Below are 19896 nucleotides of genomic sequence, written 5' to 3'. Positions count from 1 at the left end.
CAAAACTTGAGCAAGCTAGTGACCATTATGCTGGATGAGAACATGCTAAGTGGAGAAATCCCAACTTGGCTATTGGAATTTTGAACTCTTAAGGCATTATACATCGGCGGAAAAGGAAGTAATTTGATATGGAATAACAAAGCTGAGATTGTTCCAAGATGTAGTCTAATCGAGATCTCGATGCCTTATTGTGGAATTTCAGGTCAAATTCCTGAATGGGTTTCATCTCATAAACATTTGGTTTATCTTGATTTGAACAGGAACAAATTGGAGGGAAGATTCCCAGTTTGGCTTGCAGAGAAAAACCTTCAAAAATTATCCCTTTTTGGAAATAACCTAAGTGGATCAATCCCGTCACGTATATTCGACAATGTCTATTTAACTTTTCTTGATATGTCCCAAAACAATTTTTATGGAGAGTTACCAAAAAGTATAGGAAATGCTAAAAGTCTCGATACACTTCTGTTGTCGGAAAATAAACTCTCAGGTCAAATTCCATTGTCAATCTCCATGCTTAACGGTCTACAAATTTTGGACCTGTCAAGAAATAAACTTTTAGGTGGCAATTTACATGTTTTTGGAGATGAATCTAATTTGCTGTTAATAGATTTGTCTTATAACAATTTCTCTGGTAAGATTCCAACAAGTTTTCCAAAAGGAATACAAGGTCTTTGTTTGGGTGGGAATAAGTTTTCTGGCAATCTACCTTGGAATTTGACTAAATTGGTCAACCTTCAACTTCTTGATATTCATGAAAATAATGTTACTCGGAATTTTCATGATACTCTCCCTCTGATCCCAAATCTTCGTGCTCTTATACTAAGAAACAATTCCCTTGAAGGATATATCCCTAGCAGTATCTCCAACCTTGTTAATCTTCAAATTCTTGATCTCTCTTACAACAACCTTACCGGAAGTATTCCAACAGAGATATCAAACATTTTAGGGATGATCATCCGCAATATGAACGTTTCAACATCATTTTACACTTTCCATGACGTTAGTGTTGTCACTGTTCAGGCTAGGGAGTTGATAGTAAATTGGAAGAAATCTTTTCAAGGCATATTATTCCGTAACCTTATCGCATATTCTTTGTTGGATCTGTCACACAACAGAATATATGGTGAAATCCCGCCATCATTGGGCAAACTGAAAGCCCTAAAAGAGCTCAACATTGCACACAACAAGATTTTTGGGCATATTCCAATGTCTTTTGGAGATCTAGAGAACATGGAAAGCTTGGACTTGTCATACAATGAAATCTCAGGTTCGATTCCCCAATCGCTGGTGAAGCTTGGCCAACTTTCAGTTCTAGATGTGAGCAGCAATAAGTTAACAGGTAAAATTCCTGTTGGTGGACAAATGACCACTATGAATGAGTTGAATTATTTCAAAAACAATAGTGGGTTATGCGGTATACAGATTAGGACTCCATGTCCTGAGGATATCACACAGCCCAAAGAAAGAGACGAGGAAGACGAGAAACAATGGTTTTCATGGGAAGGGATTTGGGTTGGTTATCCAGTTGGGTTCTTCTCATCAATTTTGGTCATGGGACACTTTCTTGATTTTCTTCGGCTCTTCAAGGTCTGGTGAAAATTATTGAGGATAATTCAAATTCTTGATCATGTGAGATGCACGTGTTCTTGAACGGCTTTGGAAGCTTCTGCATGCAGGTGGTTGTTCAACTTTCTAGTCATTTTATGTGAATAAATGTTATCATCTAGTTTGTTAGATAATGTCCATGTCGTATGATTTGCTCGTTTGTTATTCCTTCTATTTAAGCGGATGTATGTATATGAAACTAAAGACCTAACATGTTTGCAACCTGTATCATATGTTTGTAATATTTATTACCAATGTTTAATAGATGCCCGTGTCCCTGTTTATAATAAACAAAACAAACATACGCAAGCCTAATTCACACATGTATATGACACCATAATGGACCAAAGTAAACAGCCCAGTTCAAGTGTTAGCAAGGCCCAACAAATTATGACGGATAATCGAGTGTAGAGAATGAATTAATATTGTTAGCAGTTGGTTCTGGTCTTCTCATCTCTCCTTCTCGAATACGTTTCCCATCTCCTTTTTTGTTATCGTTTGATTTCTCATTGTAATTACTTCTCAATTGATTATCTTTGTTGTGTTAATTAGAGTGCACAACACCATCTGACTCGTTTGACCCACGAAGCTTCATTTCTCATATCGGATAAACTCGGTTTACAACTGAATACGAATTCATGACCCGACTTGACCCGACCATCAAGATAACATTAAGCACCAACAGGCCAGGGTTAACAATTTACAGGAGTGATAAAACATCTGCTGCAGACAAGGAAACTTATAACTAAATGTAAATATTTATAAAGATAGAGAGTAGTAAATGCAGCATTACAAATCACCAAATCCAAGATTAAAGATTTTTGGAATTAGATAGATTATAGAAAAATGTACCAAATTTTATGTGTAACAGTCAAACAAGTGACCTACCTACACAGTCATGAGGATTAATTTATCTATTTTTTTTTTGTAATTATCATTATTATTATTTTTTGGGTGGATGGCAAAAAACCAAAATTCTAGTCGATGGTGGACCATTTCAAATGCTTACAACCAAAATATTGTCCAGTTCTTTTAGTCTGGATCTGTTGGTATATATGTTCTGCTTGTAATTTTCTTGCTACTTCTTCTTAATGTTTTAAATTTCCATAGTGCAGTTAAAAACAAAATAATAGTAAGATAATATATTATAGTTTATTCTGGTTATTTAGTTTATTGTGTTGTCGTGTCGTGTCGCATCACATTGAGTAAAAGCACCTTTGGCCAAGAGCCACCTATACGTATATAAAACTTAAATGTTCTAACTTTGACATGGTACTTTTTATACTCCCATTTTCAATTTAATATAAAATTTATACATTTCTCTATCATTGACTCACTACCCATTTTAAAATATATTAAAATATTATATGATTCGAATAGTAACTTTTCATATATATTAAAACACTCCCTACGACCCTACATTATAAAAAACACCCTCACAAAATATGAGGGATAGGATGTAAATGCTCTTAATCTTTATCTTCGAAATTTAAGATTTAGCTTAAAAAAATCTAAATATAGAGACTCGCTATTTACATCTCAAAAAATTTTAAAAAATGCACATCAAGCATGTCGGTTTATACTTCAAGCATAATAAAAAATGTAAAATATATAATAAAAAATAGCGAGAGTAAGAGATGGGGAATGTAATTTAAGAGGTTTTTAGAACATAAACAAAATTTTAAAAATAAACTAGGTTACTATAAATAAAAAGGCAATCGGTCAATTCACCTGGTGAACCTATGACGGATGAAAAATGCAAAGCCTGCGCAGGTTACCAAGTTATTGTATAATGCACCGATCCGAAAAAGTGGAAAAGTTAACAGCACAGAGTGTGGGTTGTTGATCTTAAAAAGGAAGAACGTATCAAAACACATGTTGAAAAGTAAATGTAGGGAGTTGTACAATACGCATGGAAGCATGGACTTTGTTGAATAGTAAAATATGTGTGTATATAATTTAGACGGTTTTGAATTTTCATATAGAAACATTTTCATAAATCTCCTATGTTACTCAGAAACACTTATTTTATTTTTTTTGTTTATTGTACTTTAAAGGGGAAATAAATTGTAGCCTATCAAACATATTTGATGGAGATGGGTTATGTGGAGGGATTTCTTAAACTTCTCTCTTCAATTTCAATAGAGAATTTTATTTACTATTTTTTATTCTATTGAACAAAACTACAACTATCACAACTTCACATCCACCATTAATACCACATCAACTCCAAAAATTATATATAAATTTTTTTTAATAAATTAAACAACCTGGACCCACCACCATGCATCTCCTCTCAGCCGGCCCGGCCAGGTAGGTTACGACAACTCCAATTATAGAATGTTTAAACATAAGTTACAAATACATTGAATAAATTAACAAGTTAACTATTATGTAGTATATTTGAAAATAGCCTATATAATCACCACTCGTGTAAAATCAAAGATATGCAACCATCATGGCCACCACTATAAGCATACCAGTGCTAATGCTATCAATCTTCTTCATACTCACTTATATTCCAATCTCATCACTCTCTTGTCCTTTTCATCAAAAGCAAGCACTTCTTCACTTCAAATCCACACTCACCACCACCATCAATTCCACATCTTTTCAGCCCCTACAACTAAAATCATGGAATCCAACTTCAGATTGTTGCTCCTGGGAGCGTGTTAATTGCGACGCGACAACCAAAACTGTCACCAAGCTACACCTTGATGGCTTAGTCGTTCCGCTTCCACTTCCTGAAATTGACTCAGTTCCGGTAAATTCGGATATCTTGGCTCCACTTTTTCATATCAAGTCACTCAGACTGCTTGATATCTCCAACAATTATATATATGGAGACATCCCTGAAGAAGATGGGTTTATGAATCTCACCGAACTGTTTCACCTTGATAAATATTACAACTATTTCACCGGCTCCATTCCCAGCCAACTCTATTTGTTGACGAATTTACGCTATTTGGACATGAGCTACAACTTGCTCACCGGGGAACTTGGACCTGAACTCGGTTCTCTTCGAAATTTAACAACATTGATGTTAAATGACAATCATTTCCAAGGCCGGGTTCCTTCTCAACTTTTCGACCTCAAATCTTTACAAGTTCTTGATCTGAGTGATAACGCTCTTGAGGGTGATTTAAGCCTTAAAGCTGGTGAGCTTCTAAATCTTGAATCACTTTTTTTGGGTGGCAATTTTCTCTCTGGAAAAATTCCGCAAGTGATCGGAAATTTAACCCAGTTGAGAGAATTATCTTTGCAAAAAAATCATTTCTCTGGTGGAATCCCATCTTCAGTTGTAAACCTCAAGAAACTAGAAACACTGGATTTGTCTGATAATTTGTTCTCTATGCAAATTCCGACATCCATTGGGACATTACCCAACATTACTGCACTTGATCTAAGTAACAACAAATTTACGGGAACAATTCCATCATCGATGCAGAATATGAGCAAGTTAAGAGGTCTTCGGCTCGACAACAACATGTTTGTTGGAAAAATCCCAACTTGGTTATTCAAAATCACAACTCTAAAGGCATTGTTCATTGGTGGAAAAGGAAACGGCTTAATTTGGAATAACGAAGCTAAGATTGTTCCAAACTGTAGTCTATTGTTCCTCTCTATATCTTCTTGTAACATATCCGGTCAAATTCCAGAATGGATATCATCTCAAAAAGATATGAAATATCCTGATTTGAGCCGGAATAATATGGAGGGAAGATTCCCAGATTTTCTTGAAAGGCGGAACCTTGAAATGATATCCCTTTCAGAAAACAAGCTTAGCGGATTAATCCCACCTCTTTTGTTTGAATCTGAGAATTTGTTGCAACTTGATTCGTCCAAGAACAATTTTTATGGGGAGTTACCAGAAAAAATAGGCAACACCAAAAGTATTGGTTACCTTTCTTTGTCGGAAAATAATCTTTCAGGACAAGTTCCATTGTCCATATCCAGGGCTAACAGTATACGGAATCCAGACTTGTCCACAAATAGATTTTCCGGTGACACCTTACCTATTTTTGGGGATAAATCCAAATTGGAAACCCTAGATTTGTCCTACAACAATTTCACTGGTAATATCCCCATAAATTTTCCTATAGGAATAAAAAATCTTTATTTAGGTGGGAATAGGTTTTCTGGCAACTTACCTTGGAATTTAACTCGATTGGTGAATCTGAAACTTCTTGATATTCATGAAAACAGTATTACAGGAAATTTACAAGATAACTTCCCTCAAATCCAAACTTTGGAAGCTCTTATCCTAAGAAGCAATTCACTTGAAGGATATATTCCAAGAAATATCTACAACCTCGCTTCTCTTAGAATTCTTGATCTCTACTGGAACAAACTAACCGGAAGTATTCCACCAGAAATTGGAAAACTTCCAAATATGACCAAAACTCATCTCCTTTCTACAACCTTTCCCATTTCCTATTCCATTTGGTATGTAGGTAGAAATTATAGCTATAGGGACGTAGTTGTAAGTTGGAAGAGATCTTTTCAAGGCCTAGCATTCCGTAACTTTGACACCTACACTTTGTTGGATTTGTCACACAACCAAATCTCTGGTGAAATCCCACCATCATTGGGCAATCTCAAAGCCTTAAAACTGCTCAAACTTTCACACAACAGGATTTCAGGAAACATTCCAGTGTCTTTCAGTGATCTACAGAATATAGAAAGCTTGGATTTGTCACACAATGAAATCTCAGGTTCGATTCCTCAATCACTAGTGAAACTTGTCCAACTCACAGTTCTAGACGTGAGCAACAACAAGTTGACTGGTAAGATTCCTGATAGTAGGCAAATGGATACTTTGAATGGTTTTAAAAACAACACCGGGTTATGCGGTATGCAGATTGGAGTCATGTGTCCAGAGGAGATTCGGCCGTTAAAAGGAAGAGATGATGAAGATGTGAAACCTCCATGGTTTTTATGGGAGGGAGCTTGGCTTGGTTTCTCGTTTGGGTTCTTCTCAATAACAATCTTGATCATGGGCAACTTTCTTGATTTTCTTCAGCTCTTCAAAATTTGGTGAAACTTTCTTCAATGACCAACTCTTCATTCAATGATATCCAGACATGTTATTCAAGTTATCCTAAAATGTAAAATGTTTATATCCTTGGGATCATACACAGTTTCTAATAAGTTGTCTATAAATAATTGTATATCTAGTCTTAAATATATTTGTGTTTGTACATATTTCTCGTGATATGGACTTCTCTCTAGCAACCATGTAATCATGTATGAATAAGAACCTTTTTTGGAACTGCAGAGATATTATTAAAATGAAAATGGGTTTTGGCAAGGAGCTGAATCAAAAACAAACAAGTTACATCAACATAATAAGGTTTTTTTAACCGCTCATCCCAAGAAAAAGCCGCTTTATGGTTCGAATAATGTAAAATAGAATAAAATCTCTCCATTCCTAAGTTTGTTCAGCTGAAGAATAGAAGTGTTTTATATCTCCATAGCACCCACCAGGTCGAGAAACAAACCGCCACAATAGCTTTTTTATTAAAATACAACCATCAAACAAGAAAACACGAATCATCTAGGAAAGCTCAACTATCGAATTAGTCAACCATCTAGGAAAATGCTTCCAAACCAGTCCGTCTTCAAACAACGAAACAAATGTGAACTATTTCATCAAACTCCAAACATAATGGACAGACCACAGTTCCTGTGTTCACGTTTCTCTTCAAAAGATTAGTCTTAGTGGCGATTCTTTCCAATTGAGCTGTCCACCAGAAAAAATTAACTTTTCTCATGACCCAGTTTATCTACTCCTATGGACAAGGTTCGTTTACCGTGGACTGATTTTCTAACATTCAACGCACCGACCTTACCGAAAAAGTCCCGTCCAGAGCAGCCGATCACACCCAATGTAGCGTTTTTGAAAATGTAGCGTTTTCAAAAAATATCCAATTATAAGGCAAATAAGATGGAATGTGTAATGATTATATTGTGTTCAAACCTATTAGTCTACTTACCTAACTTAAGACCATGTTTCACTCTAGTAAATATGCTCTTTATTGTATTTTGCCTATATAAGGCACTTGTATTATGCAATGTAGTCATCAAATTATATAGCAATATTCAGAATATTTTATGGAAATAAGAGCTTCATTGTTGAACTCACCACTAATACTCATCACCCCCCCCCCCCCCAACATACACACACACATCAAACTCACGACTACAGGCCCTAGCCGCCCTCATTAGACTTGACCTCGATCAGTACGTCAATGGATTAACCGAACCACCACCCAAAATTCTATATGGAAAGCCAAATCCAAGTTTTCGATCTTGGTACCGACAATACCAAATCTTACTCGGTGCCCTTATTAGAAGCTGTTTCGAGACCATTCAACCCATGCTCTCTTCCGCAGAGACGTCTCGTAGGAATTCTAATGCTTGACTGACAATTTTGCATGTGTCTCATGCTCCCGGATTATCTCGCTCAAATCAAAACTTAGGGGTAATGGATCTTTTGTGGGCTCGTCTCCTTTGAACCCCTTATGGTTATTATACAAACAGAACTTTAGGGGTATTATTTGCAACATTTGAAACAAGTACTCAAAGCTTATTGCTTTATTTATGAATTAGTTAGGCACTTTAAGCCCAGGCCCAGCATTATAAATCACCAAATCCAAGATTAAAGATCGATTTCTGGAATTAGAGAGAAAAATGTACCAAATTTTATGTGTAACAGCCAAACAAGTGACCCACCTACACAGTCATGAGGATTAATTTATCTATTTTATTTTATTTTTGTTATTATTATTATTATTATTATTATTATTATTATTATTTTGGGTGGACGGCAAAAGACCAAAATTCTAGTCGATGGTGGACCATTTCAAATGCTACTTACTCTTCTTAATGTTTTAAATTTCCATAGTGCAGTTAAAAACAGAGAAGAAAATGTAATATAAGATATTATACTTTATTTAGTTGATTGTGTTGTTTTGTCACGTCACACAGAATAAAAGCACCTTTGTCCGGTATTAACGTCAATAATCAATTGTATACATTTATGTTTAATTTACTTTCTTTTATTTTTTAAGTTATTGAATAATTTATAGAGCCAATTATACGTATACACAAAACTTAAATATTCTAATATATATAACTTTATTAGTTTTATACATTTTGTAAATGGAAAAGCAAATTATGGTTTCCTATTCGAAATGAGCTTTTGAATGAAATGACGTACGTGGTTAATCCAATGTTGTGAGTTTCGTATGTGCTTGACCCGTTGTAACTTAAAGGCTTTAGTTTCATCCACAATCTTTAAGACATATTGTGGTCAGTGACGGACCCATAAATTATTTTTTTGGGGGGCGACATCATAACTTAACATTAACTTTAAGGGGAGCGATCGAGATTTACACATACAAATAACGTTAAAAAAAATTAAGGTAGGCGGCCGCCTCTCTACCCTTAACATAGGTCCACCCCTGATTGTGGTATGGCTTGCCATTACACACCTGGTTGTTCCGGCCTTACAAATAGCCCTACAAGTGGCCATGAATGTCATATATGCAATCTTCACATTGGTACATGTACCTCATGTGATTATTTGCGAAACGCAAACATAGGGTGTTCATCGAATCGAATAACGAATTTTCAAGTTAATCGAATCGAATAATTCGAATAATTTATTTTTTTGCTGGTATTCATATTCGATTCGTATTCGTTTAAAAGTTGGATTATTCGATTCGTATTCGTATTACATCCAATATTCGAAATTCGATTCTATTCGTATTTGAAACTCGAATTCGAATAAATTTGAATTGATTCAAGTTTACATATGTCAAAAGCTTCAAAAATCATAATCATCAATGTAAAACACATAAATATAAGTTTAAAATAGCTATAATACCACATGAAAATAAGTTCAAAGTTAAGTATTGACAAAATTAAGAAATATTAGTATGGGTTATTGGGATTTATTATTATGTTTTGACATTTATTATTTAAGGATTTGATCCAAATTAATAAATTAAATATATATTAATATATTATATAATTTGAATTCGAATTTCGAATCAAATAGAATAAAAAGTCATGAATTCGTATTCGATTACCATACCCGAATACGAATCTAATCGAATTCGAATATTTTGAAATCGAATTCGAATCCTCATATTCGAATACGACTCGAGTCGAATTTCGAATGTTTCGAATTCGAATCAAATTTTGAACACCCCTACGCAAACATATCAACTACCGGATTAATTAGCTAGCTAGGGGTCACTTGTTTACACCATGCACAAATGTGTATCCCTATATTTTATGGTTGTCTAAAAAGCTCATGACTCGAAGCTCGCTCGAAACTCGCTCGAAAAAAGCTCGGAGAAAGCTCGCTCGAAATCGGCTAGATTGTAAACGAGCCGAGCCTAGCTCGACTCGATTTCTAAACGAGCCGAGCCGAGCCTGAGCTAGCCCCGGCTCGACTCGAGCTTGCTCGATTGGCTCGAACCATTTTATTTTAATTTATTATATATATATATATACATACATGCATATAATTATCGAGCCCAATTATTTTAACACATGGGCTTTCCTTTAATCCAGCCCAATTTCTTTTTTCACTCTATAGTCCATATTCATAATTTCATATACCGAATAACTGAGAAATGGAACTTCATAGTTCACACACTCAATAATCAGTATACGTTCCATTTTCCACCCTAACCCTAGCCACTCATATTCACCTCCGCCGCCGGCCGCCACTCATATTCACCTCCGCCATCGGCAGCCGCTCATAGATAATACTTCTCTGCTTAATTTTGTATTTTGTTTGGTTTAGATTTGTTGAACATATTTTGTTTTCGATGGTGTTATTAGACGTTTTTATTTAGTTTGTATTTGGTTGGTGTTGATCTCAACGTCATATTTATTTAGTTTAACTTGATGGTTGCATATAATTTTTATTATTACAGGTAAACTCGAGCCAAATCGAGCCGAGCCGAGCTGGCTCGATTTAAAACCTAGCCAAGCTTGAGCTCAAATTTTTAGCTCGAGCTCGAGCCGAGCCAACTCGATTGAATATCGAGCCGAGCTTGAGCTTGCCTTGGCTCGGGCTCGGCTCGGCTCGTGAACATGCCTAATCCCTATGGAGCGTCAAAAGAAGTCAACGAATGATATGTTGTTTAAATATTTATGAGTTATAAAATTTTATTTATTATTATTTAATATTTATATTGAATTCATAAAGTATGTTATTATGTATATAATTAAATTTAACTTTTTTGTTGCATTTTTAACTACCCGTTATGTTATTATGTATATGTAGGTCCATAAACCGAATCTCACAACGTGTTCCTGAATCAATCTCGGTTGTTGGTTAGCGGAAATCACCAACAACTAACCAAGATCTCGGATCTTGAGTTGTGTTTGACTTATTTGTTAAATAAAGGAAAATTAAGAGAGAGAGAGAGAGAGAGAGAGAGAGAGAGAGAGAGTTTATAGAAGTGGTTTTTGTCAAAAAAGATCTTTGTATGCATGGGCATGCCTCATCTTATGTAGGGGAGAGCAAGCCATGCATCTATATATTATTTCGACCCAATGGACTTTTGTTTACATGGCCTTGAGCCAAAGATATATACATAGTCTCAAAACAAAAGTTAACAAAATGCTATCGGTAAATAAACATATATATACAAAAGACTTAATACTTTGAAATGGGCTCTATAGTCGGATTCGGCCATGAGGGGAGGCAGGTCAGTCGATGGCCATTGGCCCGACACCCTGCTAGGCTCGGAATTTTTTTTAAAATATATATATATATATATATATTTATGAAAAAAAATATGTATAATCAATTTTTCAACATAATTACATGACCACTAAGGTGCTGTTTGTTTTTCAGAGGTAAAATGCCAGAAGTCTGCGAAATCACATCTGTCAACATCTGTAGCAGAAGAGGTGGACCAAAACTCTGCAGTCTGCAACAAGAAGACTGTTTGTTTTTTAACATCTGCAGACTACCGAAACTTATAATTATTCTAAATCTAATCTAATCTCAGAAGACATATAACAAGTTAATGTTTGAATACGAGTAGGACTCGAATTAAGGGTGTTATATAAACTCTTGGTTCACATAGGTTTATAAGTTTTTTTTCTGGTGTCGTTTTCTTAATAATAATATCGAAGTCTTTTTGTTTGTCAAAAATAATTTCATTCTGTTTGCAAGTTGAATAATTGTGCAGCCCAACCAAAGTCAAGTTTTTGGTTCTTGGTTTCTTTGCTGTACGTACAGCAACAAATCACAAAGAAAACAATTGAAAAGAAGCAATATTTGTTTTTCTTTATTCTGCATATAGTCAAGATCCGTTCTTGGATAATAGTCGACTTAGCCACAGCAACGTTCCCGAGCACCTTGCAGCGGCGGTGGATGGGTGGACCGGCGACAGTGGTTGGGTGGCGGGGTTGCAGCGGTGGTTAGGCGGCAGTGGAGAGGAGGGTTGGAGAGGATTGGGTTTGGTTTGGACTTTGGTCTGATGAAGAAGAAGATGGAAGAAATAAGAAAAGGGTAGAAGAGGTGAGAAGTAGCATTCACAACACTTCTGGGAGAAGAGGGCGCGAAAAGGTTTTTTTTAATGAAATGGCTTCGGGAAAACAAACACACTGCAGGCTACAACCTCTGCGCGTGTTCTGCGCGACGAAGCGAAAAGTGGTCTGGAAGAGGTTTTGAGGAAAAACAAATAGCCCCTAACTTGGTCTAGTGGCAAAGAGGTATGACATCTAACCAAGAGGTTGTGGGTTTTTTTTTTTTGAGACATTTTTAAGTTTATTTTTATACAAAAGTTTTTTAAACAACTCAAATCATAACCAAGTAAGGCCATTTAAAATTAAAATGGTTTAAACCCAATAAAATGTTCATTTCACCTAAGGACCAAAAAAAATTTCGCCTTTGGTCCAGAGATTTCCGCCTTCTCGGAGCCGACCCTGTCTATAGTATATTATTAAATTTAACTTTTTTCTTTTTTTTTATATTTTGTTAAGCACCCATGTATTACACAGACTATATCCTAGTTGATAGTAAAACAAGATCAGTAATAACTAGCCAAACAAATTATTTGAACCATAAATACACAAACAAAATGATGTACATGATAAAGCCACTTGCTAAATAATAAAACAATATCGTTTACTCAAGACTCCAGTCCTCCACTCATACCTGCAATGAGTCAATGCCAAGCTCTAATAGATAGTCACACATGGGAACTTGTGACCTGATAACACGAATATACATCATTTGGTGTTTGTGGCTTTTTTTACAAACAAATTTAATGCCAACGATTCATTGCATGCAACGTACGTTACCCCTTTAATCATTGTTCTAGTTCGTCTATATAATCGTTTCTCCGTGTTTGTTGGTTAAACAATTGATATAAACCCTAAATAGTAAATACAAATAAAATGAGTGAAAAGACTAAAACAACTTACCAATCAATAACAAGAAAAATTCAAACTTGTAGCTTTTGCTCTATTTCCATTGACAGCTTCAAATCACATTTAAGACCACACTAATTTCAATAAGTCAAAGTAAACCCGAGTCTTTTAGGAAAAAAAAACACAAAATAATAAATAATGATGTCTCATATTTGAATTTGTGGTCATAGATCAGGTCATTTTCTTACAATATGTAATTTAAATAAATGTGTTAAATATTATAATAAGACATTTTCCACTACTACTTATTGACTTGACTTTTATAAAAATAACATCACAAAACCTGTTTTTTTTAATGATTTTTGTTGTAACTTCTGGAACAAATAAATTAAAAGAAACAAATTTTTTGACCCCACTTCACATATTTCTTATATAAATATTATCATCATCCTTGCTGCTGATACAAATGAAGCAGACATAGAACCACCCAAAAATCAACATGGCCACCACTGTAAGCACACCACTGCTAAAGTTATCAATCTTCTTCATACTAACTTTCATTCCAGTCCCATCACTCTCTTGTCCTTCCCATCAAAAACAAGCACTTCTTCACTTCAAATCTACCCTCACCACCATCACCAATTCTACTTATTTCCTGCCCCTACAACTAAATTCATGGAACTCAACTTCCAATTGTTGTTCTTGGGAGCGTGTTATATGCAACAGAACCAGAACTGTCACCGAGCTCCACCTCCATGGCTTAGTCGTTCCTCTTCCTGATATCAATCCATCTCTGGTATTTTCTGATATCCTGGCTCCGCTTTTTTATATCAAGTCACTGAATGTACTTGATATCTCGTTCAATTCATTGCAAGGTGAGATCCCTGGAGACGGGTTTGTGAATCTCACAGAACTGGTATACCTTGACATGCAAGACAACTATTTCAGTGGCTCTATCCCACCCCAACTTTCTTTGTTGAAGAATTTACGCTACTTGGACTTGAGCAACAATACGCTTAAGGGGGAACTAGGACCTGAACTTGGCTCTTTCCCAAGATTGACTATACTGAGTTTAAGTAGGAATTATTTCGAGGGTCGGATTCCTTCTCAACTTTTCGATCTCAAATCTCTACAAGTTCTTATTCTAAGTTATAACTTTTTCGAGGGGAAACTAGGGCCTGAATTCGGGTTTTTCCAAAATTTGACTACACTTTGGATAAATGACAATAGTTTCCATGGTATGATACCTCGTCAATTTTATGAACTAAAATCTCTTCAACATCTTGATCTCAGTGATAATAATCTTGAGGGGGAACTAAGCCCTGAACTAGGGTCTTTAAGGAATTTGACATCCCTACGTTTAAGTAGCAATAATTTCCATGGTCTGATTCCTCCTCAACTATTCGAACTCAAATCTCTCCAAAGTCTTGATCTAAGCACTAACAATCTTGAGGGGAAACTAGGACCCGAACTAGGGTCTTTTAAGAATTTGACGACCCTATGGTTATATAATAATCACTTACAGGGTCCGATTCCTCCTCAACTTTTCTATCTCAAGTTTCTTCAAGATATTGATCTAACTAACAATGATATCGATGGGGTTTTGAGCCCTGAAGTTGGTAAGCTTCAAAATCTTGAATCGCTTTTTCTAATGGCTGATTTTCTATCTGGAAAAATCCCAGAAGAGATTGGAAACTTAACCAAGTTAAGGGCATTGACCTTACAATACAATCATTTCTCTGGCGACATCCCATCATCAATTGTAAACCTCAAGAAATTAGAGACACTGGATTTGTCTAAAAATTCATTCTCCACGCAAATTCCAAGCTCCATTGTAAAACTTCCTAACTTGATTGCTCTTGACCTAAGCCGGAACAAGTTTATTGGTCCAATACCTTCATCGATTCAAAATTTGAGCAAGTTAGAAGTCCTTCGGCTTGATGCCAACATGTTCAGTGGAGAAATCCCAACCGAGCTATTTAAAATCACAACTCTAAGGGTACTGCACATCAATACAAAAGGAGACAACTTGATTTGGAATAACACAACTAAGATTGTTCCAGAATGCAGTCTATATGAGTTTTCTATGGCTTATTGTGGAATTTCTGGTCAAATTCCTGAATGGCTTTCATCACAAAAAGATTTGTATTATCTTGATTTGAGTGGAAACAAATTGGAGGGAAAATTCCCAGATTGGCTCGCTGCGATCAAGCTAGATGTATTATATCTATCAGAAAACCAACTCAGTGGAGTAATTCCGCATCGTCTATTTGAATCTGAGCGTTTACTTAATCTTCAGTTGTCACAAAATAATTTCTCTGGAGAGTTGCCAGAAAATATAGGCGAAGCCAAAAGAATTGGGTTTGTTTCTTTGTCTGAAAATAAACTTTCAGGACAAATTCCAATGTCCATCTCCAGGAGTGACACTTTGGTTATCCTAGACTTGTCCAAAAACATATTCTCTGGTCTCAGTTTTTCTGTTTGGGGAGAAAATTCCAGTTTGATTTCCCTAGATTTATCCTACAATAATTTTTTTGGTAAGATCCCGACGAATTTTCCTAAAGATATTCAAGTTCTTTATTTAGGTGGGAATAAGTTTTCTGGCAATCTTCCTTGGAGTTTGACTAAATTGGTCAACCTCAAAATTCTAGATGCCCATGAAAACAATATAACAGGAAATATACAGGAGACTCTCCCTCAAATTCCAACTCTAGAAGCTCTTATCCTAAGAAACAATTTTCTTGATGGATTTATCCCAGGTAATATCTCCAACCTCAAGTCTCTTCGGATTCTTGATCTCTCATGGAACAAACTAACCGGAAGTATTCCACGAGAGATGACAAACCTCCCAGGAATGGTCAAAACTCAAAACATGCCAACGTCCTTTGACAATGTCCCGCATTCCATTTATCAATCTAGCTCTAGAACAAGACCTTTGCCCGGGGACTTACTTTTAAACTGGAAGAAATATTTTCGTGGACTAGCACTTGACAACCTCAATATCTACTCTTTGTTGGACTTGTCAGGTAACAGAATATCTGGTGAAATCCCTCCATCTATGGGCAATCTCAAAGCCCTAAAAGTGCTCAACATTTCACACAACATGATTTCTGGGCTTGTTCCAGTGTCTTTTGGCGATCTAGAGAACATAGAAAGTTTGGATTTGTCTCATAATAAAATTTCCGGTATGATTCCTCAATCACTAGTGAAGCTCCGCGAACTTACAATTCTAGATGTGGGCAACAACATGTTGAAAGGTAAGATACCTGTTGGTGGGCAAATGGATACTATGACTGGTTTTGAAAACAACACCGGATTATGTGGTGTGCAAATCAGGGTCACATGTCCTGAGGATACCCAACCGTTGAAAGAAAAAGATGATGAAGACGAGAAACAATCATGGTTTTTATGGGAGGGGACTTGGGTAGGTTTCCCTGTTGGGTTCTTCTCGACAATCTTGATCATAGGCCACTTTCTAAATTTTCTACGTCTCTTCAAAATTTGGTGAAACTTCTGTTCTTCATACGGTGAGATGTGGATATTTCAAGGAAGTAATCCTACAATCCAAGGTGCTTATATCTTTGTTATTATACTATAAGCCATAAATAAAATGTTGTAACCGTTTCAGAAAATCTAAACCATTTATCACGTTTGAGAAATAAAGAATCTTTCCCTTAGATATTATCCCGCAGTTTATCAATTATAAACATTTACGAAGTTCTAATAAAAAAGGGATAACACATATGCTACATTTTACCTTCATAATCCCTTATATGAAAGAATAACAAATCCTCCTACGCATAATACATCTTAATTGAGCTTGTAGGATAATCACTCTTTTGTTCTGGTCTAATAACTTATAGATTCTTATTTTTTAAGATTAATTAAACAAGTTCAAGACGCTCTTGAATTATAATTATTGAAGTGACAAGAGATGGCAAGAAAAAAACCGGTTCCTTAACTACCTCAATACCAAACCCAAACAGGTTTCCAGCCCGACCCAGAGACTCAAACTGGTTTTAGTCTTTTACACCCAACCCAATTTGGAAAAACAAAACCGGTTTTTTGGCCGCACCGGTTTGCTGTTGACTAAACCGGTCTGGTTTACAACCCAAACCGGTTTGGGCCCACTTACCAATTTGTACACACACTAAAACTCAGACATTCTTTACAAGAAGTATAAACACTTGGTGGTTGCTATGACTTTACAAAATTACCGAATTACCAATTGAAGCAAATTCACACAATCGACTTATAATCAAAATCAAACATTAAAAAAAATATTACTAGATTTGATAGCATAATGTGCTCGCATCTAATGCTTTTTTTTTTACTGAATGTGCCTCCTCCCTTACTAAATCCGTCATATCATTTCTCTACTTTACCTGCAATTTCAGTTTATCTCAATTCCTTGTTCATTATTTGCTTAAGAAAATTGGTTATCCATCATAAGGGTTGTTCAAATAGCAATTGCAGACTAATACTAATCCAACCGAAGCAGTGAACTGTTGGTTAAAATAGAATACCGAATTATTAATCACACACGCATCATTATTTAACTAGTGTAGTAGTGAACAGGATCAACACTTATGATGGGGTTGAATCTGGTTGCTAGATGGGGTATTGTTTTTTTTATATTATTTCCCAATTTTATTGATGTGTACCATGTCGAGGGTAACAGGATCCCCTACTAGAAACGTGTGACATAAGTTTCATGCCCATGTAGAGATGCACATTCTGGTTAACTGGTTTTTAAAATACCGGTTTTTTGCCAACACGGTCAAAACCAGTTTGGGAAAAAAATGGTTCGGTTGTTAAAACAGATTCCAAGGTAGAAAACCCGTAACCTATAAAACCTGTCTCGGGTATTTGCAATTTTTGAAACGTGAATGTGCGTTTTGAAGTACTCAAAGCTTGTAGCTTTATGGTGTCAATGGCACAAGAAAGTGAATGGTTATTGAGAAAAGATGTTTTGGACGTGAGCAACATGTGAGTGATGACACGCAACACCACGGATGAGCTCGGTATTGAACTATACCAGTATCGAAAGTACCAATCCTGAAAATCGAAAACATGGGTACGGATACAGAAAATGCTTTGTACGGTACAATACGTGTTACATGGTAAATCTACCAAAAATAGGTACCATGCCGTATTGAAAGTACCAATTTTGAAAAACGCAAAGAGTGGGTATCGGATCAGTACCGAAAATGGCTTAAGAAAGTGTATACCAAATTTATAAAGAAATGAGCAATAATATTTTAGTGCCTCGTAAGGTTTGTGTCAAAGCCTGCTGAGCTGCCCTGACTAGAAGCGTGTGACATAAATTTCATGTATGTTCATCACTAATCAACCCATGCATGTTTTTTATAATAACAGTTAAAAGTATCATGAGTTAACAAGTTATTAAATAAAAATGGTGACTAATCTGTAATATGACCGAACAAGATGGACCGTCTACATAACTAAGTTTAGGCATTTGTAACTATTAGTCTCAACAATTAGAACTACTTGAAACGTTTGATTTGAAAATATAGACAATTAAAACCATAAATAATTGATTATGACCCATACATACAAAGAAACAAATTTGCACTTGACTTGAACAGATTGTCAATAATAAAAGGGGGCATTTACATATATCTCCTCCTTAACTTCATTTATTACATATATATCCAAGCCTAAAATATAAATTACATATGTCCCCTTCCTTAATCCTAAAAATATCATATTTACCCATATTAATATATTTGATTAAAAAAATAATATATAATGACAATTCTACCCTTCATTTTTATTATTAAAACTTCAAAAACTTACTACACCTACATCTGCAGACCTGTACATCGCCTTCATCACCACTCACCACGCCACCGCTATGTGCCGTCGCCGCCTTCGCACCTTCAATCGCATCATCCCGCCATCATTGCCACGCCACCGTAATTGGAAATCGGAAAACCCTTGCTAGCGATATGAAAAAACAGAAATACTAATTATCAAGAAACCGATGGTCATATGAATTGAATGTAAAAAGAAATCTTGATTAGGTTTTGGGTTACAAAAGGAAAAAAGAAAATTCACTTTTTTTTAAGTTTAAAGGGGTATTTTTGTCATAATTTGTAATTCTTTAAAGAAGAGGATATATGTAATTTTAGTTTTTGAGTTGGGGATATATGTAATAAATGAAGTTAGGAAAGGGATATATGTAAATTTTAGATAATTACAAGAATATGATTTCCAGTCCTATACAAACGTTATCAATTACTTCAAGTCACGATCTCCTATCGTATCGTTCAAGCAAAGTAACCCCTGTCCTTTAGAAGTAAAAAAGAGAAAGAAAGAAAAGAGAACATACAAACAATTGATTTAGTCATATATACGAGACTAAAACCACCAACAATTACGTATTAAACTTGAGATATTCAATACAAACATTATTATCAGTCTCGATTTCATTTAACATGTAGCATAACTCTAATTATTGTAAAAAGAGTATGAAGAGATCTGGTCCACCCAATTTTTTATTATTTAATTTCAGTTGATAATATTTCTTAACAATTATCCTCACATCGAGTTGCTATAATCAAGGAATTCCAATTTACCGTTCTTCATCTTCTTCACTAAAATTATTGAGGGGAGATTCTAAAAAGTAAAAACAAAAACAAAAAAACAAAAAAAACTACCAAATGCAAATTCTATCAGAAATTGTAAACACGTCGTAAAAGACGTGTTAAATATCTCAACACATGATCAAAGATGCGTTAAAGGGGATATTTTTGGAATCATAATGTTTAAGGGATAAAAATAGAATCGCCTTAAAAGGGGATATTTTTGGAATCATAATGTTTAAGGGATAAAAATAAAATCTTTATATAAAACAAG

General features: G+C 35.3%; 2 protein-coding genes across 2 annotated transcripts; both read left to right on the top strand.

Annotated features, from left to right (window-relative positions):
* The first annotated feature begins 3879 nt into the window (after positions 1-3879).
* On the top strand, positions 3880-7279 carry LOC143535023 (uncharacterized). Its single transcript, XM_077029370.1, has one exon. The coding sequence runs from the start codon at positions 4064-4066 to the stop codon at positions 6644-6646; it is 2583 nt and encodes an 860-aa protein (XP_076885485.1). The 5' UTR covers positions 3880-4063; the 3' UTR covers positions 6647-7279.
* Positions 7280-13405: 6126 nt separating this feature from the next.
* Positions 13406-17163, top strand: LOC143535022 (uncharacterized). Its single transcript, XM_077029369.1, has one exon. It carries the CDS (start codon positions 13514-13516, stop codon positions 16520-16522), a length of 3009 nt encoding a protein of 1002 aa, XP_076885484.1. The 5' UTR covers positions 13406-13513; the 3' UTR covers positions 16523-17163.
* The last annotated feature ends 2733 nt before the right edge of the window (positions 17164-19896 follow it).

The sequence above is a fragment of the Bidens hawaiensis genome, unplaced genomic scaffold, assembly GCF_021521415.1.
Source record: "Bidens hawaiensis isolate Kalapana, Puna unplaced genomic scaffold, B.hawaiensis_p1.1 tig00010384_1, whole genome shotgun sequence".
In the NCBI taxonomy this organism is placed as follows: domain Eukaryota; kingdom Viridiplantae; phylum Streptophyta; class Magnoliopsida; order Asterales; family Asteraceae; genus Bidens; species Bidens hawaiensis.
This window is presented reverse-complemented; position numbering and strand designations above follow the sequence as displayed.

What these genes read in the sequence shown, in the direction of transcription:
- LOC143535023 (XM_077029370.1), top strand. Translation starts at nt 4,064, where the DNA reads ATGGCCACCACTATAAGCATACCAGTGCTAATGCTATCAATCTTCTTC.
- LOC143535022 (XM_077029369.1), top strand. Translation starts at nt 13,514, where the DNA reads ATGGCCACCACTGTAAGCACACCACTGCTAAAGTTATCAATCTTCTTC.